The sequence below is a fragment of the Maniola hyperantus genome, chromosome 3, assembly GCF_902806685.2.
Source record: "Maniola hyperantus chromosome 3, iAphHyp1.2, whole genome shotgun sequence".
NCBI lineage: Eukaryota > Metazoa > Arthropoda > Insecta > Lepidoptera > Nymphalidae > Maniola > Maniola hyperantus.
Genome location: NC_048538.1, coordinates 8,876,495 through 8,894,596, shown reverse-complemented (window position 1 = coordinate 8,894,596; position 18,102 = coordinate 8,876,495). Strand labels below are relative to the sequence as shown.

Here is an 18,102-nt window from a genome sequence, read left to right as displayed (position 1 = left end):
AACACGCAACACGAGTTTTAAAAATGTCGGCGCAGGATTGGGGTGCCGCCGAGGCGGGGTAGTCCATCGCCGAGGAAGAGCTGGTAGAGTTCTGAGCACCATACTTATTAAAATTACCGTCACCAAAACAATAATTACCATTAATGAAATTGACTATTGCATAGTTTGAACAAAAATACAACATAACAGTTTACTACTTAGTATTATATGTACCTATACCTAGTCGAAACTGTGAGGTGTGTTAACTTACGTTTACGTGGACTAATCCACAATCACCGAAGAATACAGTAAAATCGACTGGTCTCTCTTGATTCTCTGTTGTATGTACAACGAGACGGCATCTTTCGTCTTTGCTATAACCTTTGACGTAAAGTACTCCATTGAAATCCTTGATTTTAAGACTTACACTTACACCGTTTGCCAGACAATGAACCTAAAATACAAAAATAACACATTACAATCTAAATAAAATTAACCGATTTGAGTCTTTAGAAAATATGTTCAAACAGTATTACAGATGATAGATATCGTTTAAAGAATGGTTTGATGTTACATCAACATTCGAGTTGTATTCAATGTTCAAGTGTGATAAATGTGTAATTTTCTGATGGTGAATTTATTTGACATAATATACACGGGATTTACTAAAAATTATTGCATTGGAGTTTACCTGCATATCTGGTAGCGGGAAGTCGGTGCGGTAAGTAATATTTGGTGTGGTTGTAGCATTGCAGTAAACTCTTGGATTGCCGATGTAGCCAGTGATACAAGTGCAGCGAGAGCGATGGTTGACAGATTCACATGTCGCGAAGAGACCGCAGGGCTCCGCCTCGCAGGCGGGCACACATTTTTCATTGATACATCGTGAAGAACTGTCGCAGTTGTCGTCAGCGCGACAGCCGCCGGGCGCGCACGTGTTGCCACGCAGCATGTATCCGCGCTCGGTGTCACACACGCATCGGCCTCTCGCATCAATCACGCGTCCTTCATATTCCAAACAGGGTACGCATTCGCCAGTCTCGTCTACACCTTGACCTTGTATACATTTTGTACCCGGTGCTGAAATAATGTCAATAATTTATATTATAATTATATGCGCGCGTGTAAACATTATTTTAATAGTATATAAGATATGTACACTTTCAGTAATTTAGAAAAAACTCACGTTTATATGGTGTGCATTCTACAAGAGCATTTCCTCTGTAGCCTGGTAAACATTCGCATATCATCGTTCGAACAGGTAACGTATCGGCGACTTTACAGTCAGCATTGATTCCGCAGGGATTCGTCTCTAAGCAAGGATTAACGCATTTTGCACCTATGCACGCAGTTTCCGACGGACATTCTATATCGGAAGAGCATCTCGGCTCGGTTTTATTGCAGCCACTTGAAGTACTTTCAAAACCAGGTGGACAAACACAATACACTTCATGAAGGTGGACTCGGCACTCAGCAGGCTCACTGCAGGTCGTGGAGGTGCAAGGTTCAACACATTTTGAGTTAATGCAGGATTTGTCTGGCGTGCATTCGGTACTTGCTCGACAGCCAATTGGTGAACAAGCTACAGATGGGTTGCCTACAGTTCCGATTTGACAACGACACGAAGCACGATGTTCAACACCGTAACATTCTGCAGAATGTCCACAAACGTCTGGTTCAATACTACATGCAGGTATACAGCGGTTGTTAATGCAGGTTTCGTCGTCTGCGCAGTGGCTATTAGCCTGACATTTTATGTCGTAACATCCTGTGCGAGGGTCACCTATAAAGCCTGGTCTGCAGGCACAGACTGGTTTATGTTCTTTTATTTGACAATCAGTATTTGGTCCGCAATCGCAAGGATTCTTGCAAACAGACGTTATACATGCGTTGTTAGAGGTACAATCATTATCAATCTCGCAAGCTACTTCTTGTATTGGAGTAGATGGACGACATATGCCTCTTCCGCTGCTCACATATCCAGGTGGACAGGAACAAAGCATTGTTCTAACAGGCAGTGTTGGCGATACTTCGCACTGCGCGGGTAAAGTACAAGGCTGTAATGCCGTACACGGATTAACACATTTAGCCGACAAGCAAGCTAGTTTGGATGGACAGTCTGCGTCTGCATAGCATTCAGCCGTAATTTGACGTTTACATTCTATATATGGGCTGCCTGTATGTCCTGGGCTACATTTGCATACACCAATGTGATTTCGTACTAGGCATTCAGCGTTTTTACCACAAATATTTGCAGAAAGGCAGGGATTGATACACCTATGAGCATGGCATTGTTTGTCGAGTGGGCAATCGCCGTTTGATCTACATTCAACAGCGTTACATCCAAAGTAAGCATCACCTTCGAATCCAGAGCGACAACGGCAAAGTAGTTGTGACCTTTCTACAAAGCATTCTGCATTGGGTCCACATGTACTGTTTAATAGACAAGGGCTAACACAGTTGCCATTAACACATGCTTCATGTGATTCACATTCAGAATTTGAACGGCATCCGACGATACGACAAACACGATATGGATTACCATCGAAACCATCCCGGCAAGCACAAACAGGTCTATGGTTTCGAATGAAACATTCTGCGTTGTCACCACAGTTACATGGGTTACGGCAGATCCTATTGATACATGATTCGTGGTCACTACAGTCTTGATCGGTTGAACAACTAAGTGGCGGTAATTGGGCTAATTTACATGTGCCTTTTTCATCTGGTATATAACCTTCAGGGCAACGGCATAGCAAAGTGCGGAATGGAATACTGTCAGAAACCGAGCATCGGGCGTTTGTACCGCATGGCTTAAGTTCTTCACAAGCTTCACGGCATTCATCTCTAAGGCAAGCTTGACCGCTAGGACAGTCGCCATCCATCGTACATTCAGGTTCTCCAAATACTATCTCTTTTTCACAGTGAGTCAAAGGATCTCCCATTGGAAGGGTAGCTGGACATTTACAAGATGCGGCATGGTTACGAGCAAAACAATTCGCGTTATAGGCACAAGGGTTATGTCCTTCAAGCGAACAGGCATTTTGGCATACTCCTTTAATACAGACGCTGTCATCATTGCAGTCATTGTCGATTTCGCATTCAAATGATTGACATTTATTGTAAGGATTTCCATTAGTGCCTGAGGGACAGCGACATTGAGGCCTATGGTTTTCGCCAAAGCACTCGGCACTCACGGCGCAAGGAGCTTCTACTACACAAGGGTTGACACATGCTCCATTGTAGCACATGTCGCTATTAGGGCATTCTGAATCTGATGTACAATCAACTGAAACAAGAATCGTTAAACGTAAATATAGAGATATAAAATTTGAGCCTAGGCAATAGTTTAAAAGTACAAGCTAATATGAAATAGGATTCCAATATAAAATGCAGCCATTGAATAGCAAAATGAAAAAAAAATAAGTAAACAAAAATTACAGACGGCCAACGCATAGAGGCGAAATGGAGCTGAGTTTTTTGATCACAACTTAAACTTAGTATGTGTACAAAAAGCCAAAGTTCATTCTCCATACTTTGGCATAGGTAGGCTAAAATTGGTATTCTCAAAAGGCGGACGTGCAGCGCTATTGGGCGTGATAAAACGTGGCAAACAAAGAAGTTTGAATTGTTATCAAGAAAGAAGCTATGCCTCGGCTGCACTCTACTGTGCTCGTGTGTGCTGTGGCTTATTTTTTTAATAAGCTTACCTTTAATACATCCAATGTATGGATTTCCTGAGTGACTACGTTCACAGTAGCAAACTGGATGGTGTCTCACCACAGTACATTCAGCATTAGTGCCACATGCACATGGATTGGCACATGCACCATTTATACATGCTTGTGATAATGGGCAGTCAGAGTTAGCTTTGCAACCGACTGGTTTAATGTCTTGTGATGCTGTAAAAACAATAATTGTTAACTATCATCATTCTTGCTTTTAGGAATCTACTAAAGTTACAGTTTCGTTGCAAGCGGTGTCGCCGCATAGTGGTCGTCATATGACGGTGAAAGGGCAAAGACCGTCGTCAAAACGGTGATGAATGACACGTAAAAATTTCCATCATCATTAGGCCGCTACTTATGTGGCGGCACCGCTCTCCTAGGAAACCGCAGCTTTACTGATTCGGTACTTTTTTACAATACTTACGTGGCGTGCACCGTATGTTTGCATTGCCAGTGTATCCTATTGGACACGAACAATGTGGTGTATGATTTATAACGCGACATAAAGCACCAGGACCGCAAGAATCGGTACATGGATTGATGCAGGTACGATCGTTGCAAGCTTGTTCCAGTCCGCAATCTTCATCTTTGTAACATTCCAATATAGTAGGTTGTCTCGATTCTGTTACAAGAAAACAATATCATAAAAGTTAGTTAACGTTCCATTTCAGTTGCTCGTGGATATGAAACGTGTAAAATTAGGCTACAGGTATATTGCCTAATTTTTCATGTCTAAATATTTAAAGCGACTAACCTGTATTGCATTCAATTCTTGGATTTCCAAGGTATCCTGGAGGACAAGTGCAACGCGATACATGATCGGCGGCTTCACAGAGTGCATTGTGTCCACACGGTGCAGCTTTGCAAGCGTCAATACACTTTCCACGGCGGCAAGTCTGGCTAGTCGTGCAATCCGAATCTGCAGAGCATTCAGCTTCTGGTGGCGATCGACATCCCGTGTCCGGTGCTGCGCGTCCCTCTTCGGGACACACGCAAGCGACTGCGCGAAGCGGCAATATATCGACCGTTTTACAAATAAGACCAGTATCGCACGGATTGCCCTGGCATAAATCGATACATCGGGCGTTAACACAGCCATGTGGACGAGCGCAGTCAGCGTCGCTGGAACATTCATCTGTGAATTGTATGGTGGAACAGCCGCGAAGATATGGGTCTCCGTTATAGCCGGGCGGGCACATGCATATCGGCCGATGGAGGCTGGCGGTACAGATTGCACCTGGTGCACAACTGTTTTCTGAACATACAGGTTGACAGAATCTATTCAAACGGTTGCATATTTGAGTGTCATCGCAGTCCTCGTTGTAGTGACACACCGCAGAAATGCAAGCGCGACGCGCGTCTCCCTGTGTGCCCGCCGGGCAGCGACAAGTAGCCACGTGGGCGACAGTTTCGCACAGAGCGTCTCGACCGCACGGTCCTCCCTGAGCGCACGGGTCTCGGCAATATCCACTAATGCAGGCCTTATCGAATGGACAGTTATCATCTGAGGTGCATTCGGCTGTAAAAATAAACATTTTTGTAATCAAGAGTTACATAATACCTACCAACATTTAATTAAAAAATTATCGGGGTTCAATGTGGCTAATTCCTTTGTACACTATCTCTAAACTAAACTAAAATGACAAGTCTAAATCTATTGCTATCCCTTTCATAATGTTGCTTGCGGAAAAGGATAGCACTAGATTTAGACCTGTTAATTTAGTTTAGTTTAGAGATTGTGTACAAGAGAATTGGCCCCAATACCTACTAAAAGATGGATATTATTTTTACTTCTCGGATACGGTAACGTATCTGATCATTGTCGGTTTCATATAATTAATACATATTAATATAAACGTTCAATATGAAACAGCAATATAATTATTATATTTTTTATAATTTTTTAGTGGTGTACCTACACTTCAAGGAAATTACTAAATAATTTTAAATACATATCAAAAATTGCGTAACCGGCAGGAATCGAACCTGCATCTTCTGGGTTCGCGCCCGATGCCTTGACCAACTCGGCCACGGTTTCGCTTACCACCAGTGACGAAATTGTGATACGTATGTTCTCTCAGTACTGAGAAGATGCAGGTTCGATTCCTGCCGGTTACGCAATTTTTGATATGTATTTAAAATTATTTAATATTATTATTGTTGTTTAACAAAACTAGAATCAAACAACAACGCAAACAGGCTGATCAATTGATTGATTGATTGAAAACTAGAATAAGGAATAAGAAGGTATAATAAATAATAACAAGTGGCGTCCAAATTATATTTAAGTTAAAAACTTACGTGTATAACAAGCACGGGAAGGGTCGCCAGCGGTGCCGGGCGGACAGCGGCAGCGCGCACGGTGCGCGTTCGCCTCGCAGAGCGCACCCGTGCCGCAAGCGCCAGCGCACGCGGAAACGCAGCGTCGACCTATGCAAGCCTCCGCTGTGCCGCATTCTTCGTCGGATAAGCATATTGGTCCAGATGAACCTATATACAATTTTCGTATTAGCGTAACGTACAAATCTAGACATATTGTGCCTTCTATGGGCCAGGCCAATTTAGAGAATATTAAAAACGTGTTAAAAATATATCTGACGCTCGCCAACCAAACATTAGCATAGTGTAAAATTTTGAGATATTATTATGAGCCAAAAACTTGGAAAAAGATTATGTGCTTAGATATTTCTTTAAAATGCTGCTATAATTTAAAAAAAACTTTTTAAAAAACTTTTTTTACTTATTAAAAAATTGAGCTTCCACGTAGAAAACAATACTATGTACTTGTATTTCAGCGTTTTCAGTATCTGCATACTTTCTTTCTTTATAATCGTAAATTCCTCAATGCTGAGGGTCGTGACCTCTTTCCATCAAACCTATAATGGTAGGAGTTCTCTTGGGATAATAATGCGGTGGGTTCCCAGATCTGTATACAGACTTTTACTATATACTCACTTTTTGTCAGAGTATGCCCGACTAGTTTTCCATCATAATAATTTTTACCCTTAGGTGGAATAGAAAATATGTATTACAGATTATCTCTGCCTCGGTAGATACCCTTATACCTACAGTACCGAAGCGATAGTTAAATTTGTCGTGTCGAACGTCTAACTAAGGATATAAGTCCGTTCATTCAAGCTACTCTTAGCTAACTAGTAAGACTAGTGGTAGTCCCGGTTGAGGTACACCAAGGTACGCATTCAAACTACTAGATCTTCGTGAAGCCACTGAGTGGTTTTTCAGCTCTGTCAGGCTCGATGTATGATGTAGGATTTATACTCAGGTACTTACTTGGCGTGCAAGCAACTTTGGCATCTCCTTGTAACGGTGGTACGCATGTACAGGATGCGCGGTGTGCGCTGGCATGACATTCTGCGGCTACTCCACAAGCGCCGGACGCACAAACATTCTTGCATTGACCCTCGAAGCATTGCTCCTCGTCACCACAATCTGAGTTCTCTTTACATTGTCCTCCTAATCAAAAACCATACATATTATTTTAATTAACCAATTGAAAATCCTGAGCAGGTACCTGATTATACATTTAACAAGAACTGACATTGGGGACATCAATTAATTCATAAAATGTATAACCTCTGCCAAACCCAAAAGGAGAATATTTATATAAAGTAATAAAATAATGTGCAAGTGTATAATACAAAATATAAACAATTGTTTTTTTTTGGCTGTAGACCGATTTCTTAAATGCTGAAGTGTAGCTCAACTCACGCTGTGCTAGAAGTACATAATATTTGTATCCTGTTGTACCGAAAAAAAAACAACATTAAGTAAGACATATTAATAATTTAATAATAATAAATGATTGTTGTTGATAGTTTCATTTTAAGAATTGCGCTATAATTTAAATCATAATTTATTTAAGATCGTTCATTTTAAAATAAACTTGGAATAAAATTAATAACTCACTTGGGTTGCACTGTACAGAGGCATCTCCGGTCAACGGTGGGGGACACTCGCATACTAGCGTTCGGAAGGGCAACGAATCTGCAACCCGACAAACAGCTCGAGTTCCACACGATGATGAATCACAAGGATTTCTGCAGTTTCCTTGTAAGCAAGCTAATCCCGGGCCGCACTCTGCATCGTAAGAGCACTCGCTCTTTTCTTGCACTAAAATAATATTTTACAGTTATATATACGTGTTTATAAAATGTATCGTAAATGCAAGCACGTGAAAAGTATGTAATACGAGTATTTCAAATTACCTAGTTTACATTCAATCTTGGGGTCGCCCTGAGTTCCACGTGGGCATTCACATATTGGAGCGTGTCGGACGACATTACAAAGTGCTTCCGGCGCACAAGCACCAGGACACGGATTTTGACACTTTTTCGCTCTACAAGCTAACCACGTAGGGCAATCGTCGTCTATCGTACATTCGTCTCTTTGGCAGCCAGTCCACGGGTCTCCTCGAGTTCCAGAATCACACTCGCAAGACGCTATATGACCGCGTGCATAGCAATGAGCCTCAGACCCACATCGTACGCGTAGACACACTTTCACACAAGAGCCGCCTTCACAACTCTCGTCATCAGGGCAGTCATTGTTGCTATGACATTGAACTGTGAAATAGAATTATTAGTTATCATTATCACTTGTATTATATTTAATTCTTACACTTCCTTACTAAGTAATATTATTGTGCCTATCCATCTGTCTGTCGGTCTGTTTGTTACCTTTTCATGGCCCATCCGCTTTTGCACTTTGACGAGGTACAGAGATAACTTGCGTGCCGGGGACAGCCATGCCTAGGTTAATTTTTATAAAAAAAAATCAAAATCTTTGATTTTATTGATAAAAACAACGGGATTAAAAAAAAATCTAAGATGTCCAATGAAGTCGCGAGCATTCTAAGTAATGAAAATAATTTTATCAATAATAACAGTTTTCGGTTAAATTCGATGATATATATTCTAATATGATAAACTGAACTTTCGTGCAATAATTGGAAAAGATGTATTAAATCTACCTGAATGACATCCTGTGTAAGCGTCACCTTCGTAACCAGGCAAACAAGTGCAACGTGCTCTATGTTGTTTCGCTATGCATCGCGCATTTAGGCCACAAATTGTAGGTCCACAGGCTGCTGTACATTTTGTATCAATACAAGCCGCGTTATCGGCACACTGTTCGTCTCGCAAACATTCTGGTAGAGGTGGTGCTGGGGTGATGTCGGTAATACGTTCACAACGTACAAATGAATATCCAGTGTAACCCGCTGGACAAGAACAAACGGCAGAATGTCTGACACCTGTGCATATGGCATTAATGCCGCAGGCATTGATGCATGGATCTGAGCATTTTCTGTTGATACATGATCGGTCTCCGGGGCAGTCGTCATTTACAACGCACTCTGGGTAGGTACAGAATCCGTCGCGGCAAGTACCATGTGGTCCACAAGGGTTAGGGTCGCAAGGGTCATAAACTGTCGGAGTCGTAGGTGGTGTATCTAAAAATTAGATAATAATTTAATTTACATATGATAAATAACTAAATATATTTCATGTACTTAAACTGTCATAAAATTGTATAATCTAACCTCTAACCCTACAATTTTGGAATGGATCGCCAGTCATAGAAGGCGGGCACGAGCATATCGGAGCATGATCAAATACTCGACACATTGCACCATTTCCACATGCGCCAACACACGGATCGATGCATTTGTTCCGCACACAAGCTCGATCACGTGGACACTCCGAGCTTACAACACATTCGGGTCGACATCCAGTAGAAGCTGCATTACCACTAGTGCCGGTGGGGCAAGAACATACTGCGTTATTGGCTGCTACTGTACACAACGCGCCGGGTCCGCAAGGTGATGGTGTACAAGGTGGCGCTGAAATTAAATGTATTTATTAAATTCATTATTTGATGAACTCTCTGTAACAAAGCAAATACGGCGTTATGCGTTACGCGTCTTTTTTGTAGAAATTATTTTTTCTTTCACATTTTTGTCTAAAGCTTTTAATTTTTATTTCTTCTTCGCTATATTTACCTGATGGAATTATATCACATCGTTCGAATGCATTTCCTCTCGTTCCAGAAGGACATGAACATAGTGGAACGTGGTTCACAGTTTCACATTCTGCTCCAACACCACAGGTTCCTTGACATGGATCGCGACAGTGTGATCTCATACATGCGCGATTTGGAGAACAGTCTGAATCGGCGACACATTCTGGACGGCATCCAGTGTATGGATCACCGCGCAAGCCTGGCTCGCATTCACAAGAGGCAGTAGTACCTCTTGTACGACATATTGCACCAGGTCCACATGGTGATGGATTACATGGGTCATTTGGCGGTCTTACTGTAAATTTGTAAAAAGTATGTTATAATTACAGTCACTTTACAAAATAAGCAAATGTAGCAGCAAGCTTATTCGCTAAAAACAAACGTGAAGAGGTCACTTTGAAAAACGCGAATTTCTTAGTTTCGCTAGTAAAACCCATGCCTAAGTTTTAAAAGCGAAAATATAAGTTCTTCGCACTCTAATTCGTGTTTATATTTCCTAGCTTATTTTAAACTAGCAAGAATTTATAACCATCAGTTTATAAAAGCCAAACTTTCAGGTGAATCTGTCTTACAAGTATTTTCGATGTGTCGACATTCTATAAGAGGGTTGCCAGTAGTAGATGGGGGACAATCGCAGCGTGGTTCATGTGCGAATGCTGTACACACAGCTTCTTGCCCACAAGCTCCAGGACAAGGATCAGCACAACGTCTGTTTAAGCACATGAGTTTCCAGTCGCAGTCACTAGACTTCAGACATTCAGGGTGACAGAATGGAGGAGTGCCTATGAAGTCTGCACGGCACCGGCAAATGCTATCAATGCAATCAGCATTCGGACCGCAATCTGGACATGGTGATTTCGTCTCCGCTTCAATTCCATAAACTGTAGCGACACAAAAATAATGAATTAAAATTGATTATAATTTTAAGGATCTACGTAAAGCACATTATCTTAGTAGAAAATTACATTACCTGGTAAACAACGTATGAATGGATCACCAGTGTAATGATTCGGACAGGTACAAATTGGGGAATGTGACTTAGTTCGACATATAGCATGCGTTCCGCACGAACCCGGGCAAGGATCTCTACACTTATTAGTGCGGCATGCCAGAGTTTGTGAACAGTCTGAATCAACACGACATTCGGGGCGACAGCTCGGTGGTTCTTCGTACATAGCAGATCGGCAAGCACAATGGGCTACAGTACCAGCAGCTCGGCAAATGCTATTCGGTCCACATGGATTTGGTGAACACGGATCAGTTACAGTTGGTTCTGAAATATAGAAATATTACACTTGTTTTCCTTTCTCAACATCCCATTTGAAATAATAAAGATAATTTTACACAGCATGAAATAACCTACTTTTGAAAGAAACACAAACCTATGACACGTCGGCAAGTAATAAATGGATCCCCTTGTAGTGGTACTGGACATTCGCAAATTGCCAAGTGGTTATATACATTACATATTGCATTTAAACCGCAGGCATTTTTACAAGGATCAACGCATTTATAACTAACGCAGGCTAATTGTTTCTGGCACTCATTGTCGGTTGTACATTCGGGCCGGCATTCGGTGTAAGCATTGCCGTGATATCCGAAGATACACGAACACGTTCCGTTATCACATATTGCATTTATACCACAGAATTGAGTCGCACAGGAATCCAGCGGTGGTAACTTTGCTGTATCTGTTAAAAAAAGAGTAATAAAATAAGAAACTAATGTACTTTAAACTTACTATGAGGTGCTAATTAGGTAAAGGTAATTATGCGTATATCCCGTGCTAATAAATATAGGTGAACTGTGGTAATGTAGCGGCTTGTAATATATACTAATATTATAATGAGGTAAAGTTTGTTTGTAGGGGGTAATCTCTGGGACTACTGAAATGATTTTGATTTTTTTATATTTTATTTAAAAAAAATTAGAGATCCATTCCTATGAAAATTGTAATAAGCTACCCGTGCAAAGCCGGGGTGGGTCGCTAGTTGTAAATAGATGGGCGATAATAATAAATTTAAATACAAATAAAGGTACAAGAAAAAAGACAAAATAAAAAACGATAAAAGATCAAAGGATTTTGAATATGTACGCTGAGAACATTGAATGACATATTCATGTAATGCTCTCAGCGTACTTCAGTAACTCCCGATAACAGATATGATATGGATTAAAAATGCCTGGTTGCAATGCTTTTGATTTTGTAAATGTAATCATAATAGGAATGTAGATGTATTTAATTACTATTCTATTGTACAAATATTATGTATAAGAATTAAAAAAAATTAATTTGTAAAGTTTAGAACCAATGATGTAGGAGGAATCTATGTTGGTACCAGCGGCGAAGAGTCAATATAACACGATTACTATCGGCTTCCCTTTAATAATTGGCATAATATAGCGTAAGTAGGTACTAATCACATAAATTCGGTAATACGTTCGTAAATACAAAGGTTCGATCGTCACAAATGCTATTTTTTAACCGACTTCAAAAAAAGGAGGTTCTCAATTCGTCGGAATCTTTTTTTTTTTTTTTTTTATGTATGTTCCCCGACTACTCGAAAACGCCTAGACCGATTTTGAAAATTATTTTTTTGTTTGAAAGGGTATACTTCAAAGTTGGTCCCATTTCAATTTGGTGAAGATCTGATGAACATCTTCGAAGATAGATACTGGAACTCCTCAACGGATAAGAGTAAATTGCTCGCGATCAGTGTAATAGCTAAACAGTCTTAGCATAATTCCATGGGGCCACTAAAAATTGTGAAATAAATTTTTTTTACAAAAAAAATAAAAACCGACTTCGTTACACAAACACTAAAAATTGAAAAATAATTTAATTTATTACCGAATATATTATGTATACAAGAGTTAATATAGTTCCATAATAATATTTTTTGGGGTCGACTACATGATTGAACTCCGTTCACAAAAATCCACGCACTCCATCGAAATCCTATTCTATTCCAAACTTATTCGCCAGCGAGACAGGAGTGGAAAAGGCGGATAGGGACGTGTGGGGGGTGCAACGGATCAACGTGATTTTTTCCATCATCATCAGCCTGCGGACGTCCACTGTTGGACATAGGCCTTCCCTAAAGAGCGCCACCACACCCGGTCCTCAGCCTTCCTCATCCAGCCACTTCCCGCCAGCCTCTTTATATCGTCGGTCCATCGTGCTGGAGGGCGTCCCACACTATGCTTGCCTACCTACGCGGTCTCCACTCAAGGACTTTCCGGCTCCAACGGCCATCACCTCTACGACAGGCATGACCTGCCTTCTTTTATCCCGGAAAATAAAAGTGTTCCCATGGGCTTTTGAAAACCTACATCCACGCGGACGAAGTCGCGGGCATCAGCTAGTAACTAATAAGTGTAAGTTCGCGGTAATTTAGATTCAGTTTGGTAAGTCAACATCAGAAATTACCTTAATTCACATAGATTGTTGTTTAACAGATTTCCTGTTTGTTACGTAACGATAGTAATTTTTCTAAATCGAGTTTTGAAAACAAAAAGCGTCTTTAATCGATGGGGAACAGCTGATATTCTTTTAGGTAAGTAGGTAGGTAGGTACCTTTCCGGCTTCCTTTTTTCAGATTTTCACCCTTCGCCACTGGTAGGTACACCTTTTGTTATGTGGACTGGTTAATATAATATACACATATACCTAAATGACTGGTTTCGGAAATAAGGACTATTTTTATTTGAATTATATATCTAGCGTACCTTTAAGTATTTCATAGCACCCGACGAATGGATCTCCTCTGTAGCCAATCGCACATGTACAAATAGCAAGGTGGTTCATTGCGCGGCATTCCGTGTTACCACCACAAGATCCTACACAAGGATCGACGCATTGTTCGCGTACACACGCCTTATCTTTTGGACAGTCTTCATTAATTGTACACTCAGGAGAGCATCGTGGAGGAACACCTTGGTAACCTGGTTTGCAACTGCACGAAGACGATCCACCTACGTCTCTACAGGTAGCAAACGGACCACAAGGATTTGGTTCACAAGGCGATGGGACCGGTGTTGGCAATATATGTACTTTTGTACATTTTGTAAATGGATCACCTTCAAAACCTTGAAGACAAGTGCAGTATGGACTGTGACGGTGAACACGGCATTGAGCATTCTCTCCGCACGTTCCAATGCAAGGATCTACACATTTTTGCTTAATGCAGGCTTCAATAAGTGGACATTCTGAACTTGTTACGCATTCCGGTCTACAGTTTGGTGGGTTACCGATAAATTCTGGCAGGCAGGTGCATACAGCTTGTGCATTAACCGTTCTACATGTACTATATGGTCCACATGGTGATGGATTACAAGGATCTCTTGGTATTATTTCTGTTAAATAAAGTTTATTTATTAAGTAAATTGTTAAAAAGTTAATCATAGAAAAATAATTTATAACATCAATGTGACAATGAAAATTTACCTTCTCTTAAGGCGCAGTGATCATAAGGATTACCCATGTAGCCAATAACGCATGAACATTTAGCTACGTGATTAACTGTTTGGCATTCAGCATTTGTACCACAGTAACCTATACAAGGATCTTTGCATTTATCGTTTATACAAGTTAAATATTGTGGACAGTCAGAGTTCAGTAAACATTCTGGCCTGCACCCTTCGTAAGGGTTTCCGAAATATCCGCTTATGCACATACAACTTGCTGCATCATTTCGTTCTTGACAAATGGCGTTAGATCCGCATGGATTTGGCGAACATGGCTTGACTTGCGCCGTCGGTTTTTGTACAGCTACTAAAAATAGTAATTTTTTTAAATAGAGAATATAGACCGTTTTTAATTTTTTTTTTATTAATTCAAAGTATATATTGTAACAAAAATTATTACCTTTAATAAGTTGACATTCATCAAAAGCATCGCCTTCGTAACCAGAACTACAGGAACACATTGGTGAATGACTAACTACACGACATTCAGCATTAAGTCCACAAGCACCAATACAAGGATCGGCGCACTTATTGTTTATACAAGATTTTTCGAAAGAACATTCACTATTTGTGATACATTCAGGTCGACAATATGGTGCGTTTCCAATAAAGCCTGTCAAGCATGTACAAGACGGCGTTTCTCCAACTTCGCGACATAGGGAGTTCGGTCCACATGGCGAAGGTGTGCAAGGTGATTTTGTCGAGGGATATTCATCTGTAAAAAAATAAATTATACATTATGAAAATGATATGAATATACATACTACTTTTGCACGAAATCGTATTTTAGGTTAACAATACACTTACATGGAATACTTAAGCATCGTGTAAATGGGTCCCCTGTAAGTTCACTTCGGCAATAGCATATAGGTTTATGATTATGAACTTTACACTCTGCGTTAACTCCGCACGATCCTTGGCAAGGATTGACGCATTTCTGATTAGAACACGACAAGAGACTTGTACAGTCTGAATCAACTAAACACTCGGGCCGACAAGACGGCGGCATTCCAATATAACCCAAAAGACAGGAACAGACAGATTGATTTTGCTTTGTGCGACACTGGCTATTAGGGCCACACGGAGATGGAACGCATGGATTTTTCTTCTCTTGCTCAACTGGAAACGAAAATAAAGATGTTCAAAAATAGTATTTTTACGTTATACAATTACCTACCAAGGTACAAATCTTTTAATATCAACTTAATTCCTTACCTTCAAAAGGTGTGCACGCGAAGAAAGCATTTCCTATGGTATTTTGTGGACAGCTACACATAGGTATGTGATTGTAAACGTCGCATATCGCATTTTGACCACATAGATTTATGCATGGATTAAGGCATTTATTATTGATGCATGCTAGATTCGATGAACAATCAGAATTATGGGTGCACTCAGGTCTACAACTTAAGTAAGGGTTACCGAAAAAGTTTGTTTTGCAAGTACAAATTCCATCATTGCAATCAGTATTTGCTCCACATGGACTCGGATTACATTTGTCGTAAGCAACCGGTACATGTTCTGGAATTTAATAAATTGGTTAGCTTAGGTAATGAAATATCTGCACATGGAAATATAGACCTGTATTCTTCGATTACCACTTAAGTACTTTGATCTTACCTATTTCTTCTATAGCGAAACAACTTTCAAATGGATTTCCAGTATACCCTTCAATACAGCTACAAACTGCAGAATGTTGATGAACTTGGCACATAGTTTGTAGACCACATGAACCGAGACAAGGGTCCCGACATTTACGATTTATACAGGCTGTACTGTAAGGACAGTCCGAGTTGACAGTGCATTCTGGCTTACAGTTTGGTGGACGTCCAATAAAGTTCTCCAAACACGTACACATCGGTATTTGGTTTATGCTCTGACAAACTGAGTTCGGCCCGCAAGGAGATGGTGTACATGGATTAACATCGGCAGATGGTAATTCTGTAATAAGGCTTGGTTTTAGATCTATAACCATCTAAACAATTTACATATTCGAATATGAAATTCAGTGATTAAAATGTGATCTTACCTTCTATTAAAATACATCGCGTAAACGGATCTCCTTCGTAGCCTGCTCGACAAGAGCAAATAGGTGCATGATTAATTACTTTACAGTTCGCGTTTTGTCCACATACGTCGATACATGGGTCAACACATTTTTGTTTTACACAACTCTTTGATTTTTCGCATTCTGAGTTTACAGTACATTCCGGACGACAATTTGGTGGGATTCCGATGTACTCAGGCAAACAAGAACAAGATGCAATACCATTATTATCTTTGCAAACGCTATTGCTTCCACATGGATTAGGAACACAAGGCCTTTGTGGTTCGGGAGCTAGAACAAACATTTTTTTTAGAAATACCTAAATAAATAGTTTATTTTAAAGCGTAATATATGATACTGTTAACTATACTTACTAGGCTCATTAATAATATTATGACAGTAAGCATATGGGTTGCCTGTGTATCCTGGAGAACATTTACATATTGGTAAATGATTAATGACATCACAAATAGCAGTTGTACCACATACTCCTGGGCATGGATCTTCACATTTATTTCTTATACAGGCTTTGTTAAATAGACAGTCAGTATTTGTAACACATTCAGGTCTGCAAGATTCGTAAGGGTTACCAAAATAACCAAACTCGCAGATGCAAGTGGCGGCGCCATTAACTAAAACCTTACATCGAGCGTTAATGCCACAAGGTGCGGTATCACAGGGATCTTGCGGTTTGATCACTTGAAGTACTTGTTGGCATGTTGCAAATGGATCTCCTGAGTAGCCTTCTTTGCATGAACACATTACAATGTGATGTTGCACGGTACATATTGTATTAAATCCACAGGAATTAGGGCATGGATCTTTGCATTTATAATTTATACATGTTTCACTAGATCGGCATTCCTCATTGACCGAACATTCTCGTTTACAATTAGGTGGATTTCCATCAAACGTAGGTTGGCAAGAGCAAATGTATGAATCACTATTGGGAGCTGATTTACAAATGCTGTTGGGTCCACATGGTGACGAGGCGCAAGGGTTGCTAGATATTTCTTCCAGTTGAACTGTAACAATAATGAAGATTAAAAATATCTATCGTCCTCAAATTTTTCATTTTGGAGAGGAGAGCTTTTTTCCACACAGACTGGGATCGGCCGTTCGGCAGCTACAACAACAAAGACAGGTCGACAGCTTGAGCGCAAAATAATAGCCAGTCGCCTGTTGTTAATATTTCACATTGAGCGCATTAGGAGCATCATGTTTTCAGTAAAGAAAAGAAATGTAAAAATAAATAAAAACATTATTTACCATAACAATGTGTGAACGGAGATCCAGTGTACCTCGGTGGGCAGGAACAAATTGGATTGTGGTTGTTTACGTGACAAATAGCATTAGAAGCACATGATCCTGGGCAAGGATCCTGACATTTCCGATTAATGCATGCTAAGGATGGTGGACAATCGGCACTTTGAATGCATTCGGGTCTGCAACTTGGTGGATTACCAACAAATCCTTGTACGCAGGAACAAGTTGCTTGGCCATTTAATTCTCTGCACACGCTGTTTGGTCCACAAGGAGAAGGTTCACAAGGTCGAATAATGGGATCTAAAATCAAAACAAAAATTCTATAATACGAAATTACCTATATTCTTATACTATTAAAACTGTAATTCAGAGATTAAACATTTTATTTTCAATTTTTATTTATTTTATATACTACTAGCTTATGCTCGCGACTTCATATGCGTGGACTACACAAATTTCAAACCCCTATTTCACCTCCTTAGGGGTTGAATTTTCAAAAATCCTTTCTTAGCGCATGCCTACGTCATAATAGCTATCTGCATGCCAAATTTCAGCCTAATCCGTCGAGTACCTAGC

The 18,102-nt window shown here is 40.3% G+C and overlaps 1 protein-coding gene across 9 annotated transcripts in view; it reads right to left on the bottom strand.

The window, feature by feature from the left end:
• dpy (dumpy) overlaps positions 1-18,102 on the bottom strand; it is a 118,174-nt gene that overhangs the window by 2,123 nt on the left and 97,949 nt on the right. For 7 of the 9 annotated variants that reach the window (XM_069509539.1, XM_069509544.1, XM_069509542.1 and 4 more), the window contains 25 exons: positions 17,530-17,826; positions 16,635-17,285; positions 16,243-16,551; positions 15,834-16,154; positions 15,429-15,734; positions 15,021-15,332; positions 14,614-14,928; positions 14,194-14,520; positions 13,476-14,102; positions 11,129-11,437; positions 10,717-11,019; positions 10,319-10,627; positions 9,727-10,041; positions 9,268-9,567; positions 8,698-9,177; positions 7,934-8,290; positions 7,635-7,838; positions 6,999-7,181; positions 6,009-6,197; positions 4,462-5,226; positions 4,132-4,329; positions 3,690-3,881; positions 1,166-3,268; positions 671-1,059; positions 251-433 (listed from right to left, as the gene is read on the bottom strand). In XM_069509539.1, the coding sequence (XP_069365640.1) occupies positions 251-433; positions 671-1,059; positions 1,166-3,268; positions 3,690-3,881; positions 4,132-4,329; positions 4,462-5,226; positions 6,009-6,197; positions 6,999-7,181; positions 7,635-7,838; positions 7,934-8,290; positions 8,698-9,177; positions 9,268-9,567; positions 9,727-10,041; positions 10,319-10,627; positions 10,717-11,019; positions 11,129-11,437; positions 13,476-14,102; positions 14,194-14,520; positions 14,614-14,928; positions 15,021-15,332; positions 15,429-15,734; positions 15,834-16,154; positions 16,243-16,551; positions 16,635-17,285; positions 17,530-17,826 (10,244 nt within the window). The remainder of the gene's footprint in view (positions 1-250; positions 434-670; positions 1,060-1,165; positions 3,269-3,689; positions 3,882-4,131; positions 4,330-4,461; positions 5,227-6,008; positions 6,198-6,998; positions 7,182-7,634; positions 7,839-7,933; positions 8,291-8,697; positions 9,178-9,267; positions 9,568-9,726; positions 10,042-10,318; positions 10,628-10,716; positions 11,020-11,128; positions 11,438-13,475; positions 14,103-14,193; positions 14,521-14,613; positions 14,929-15,020; positions 15,333-15,428; positions 15,735-15,833; positions 16,155-16,242; positions 16,552-16,634; positions 17,286-17,529; positions 17,827-18,102) is intronic. The other 2 variants (XM_069509540.1, XM_069509548.1) reach the window with 1 other exon arrangement.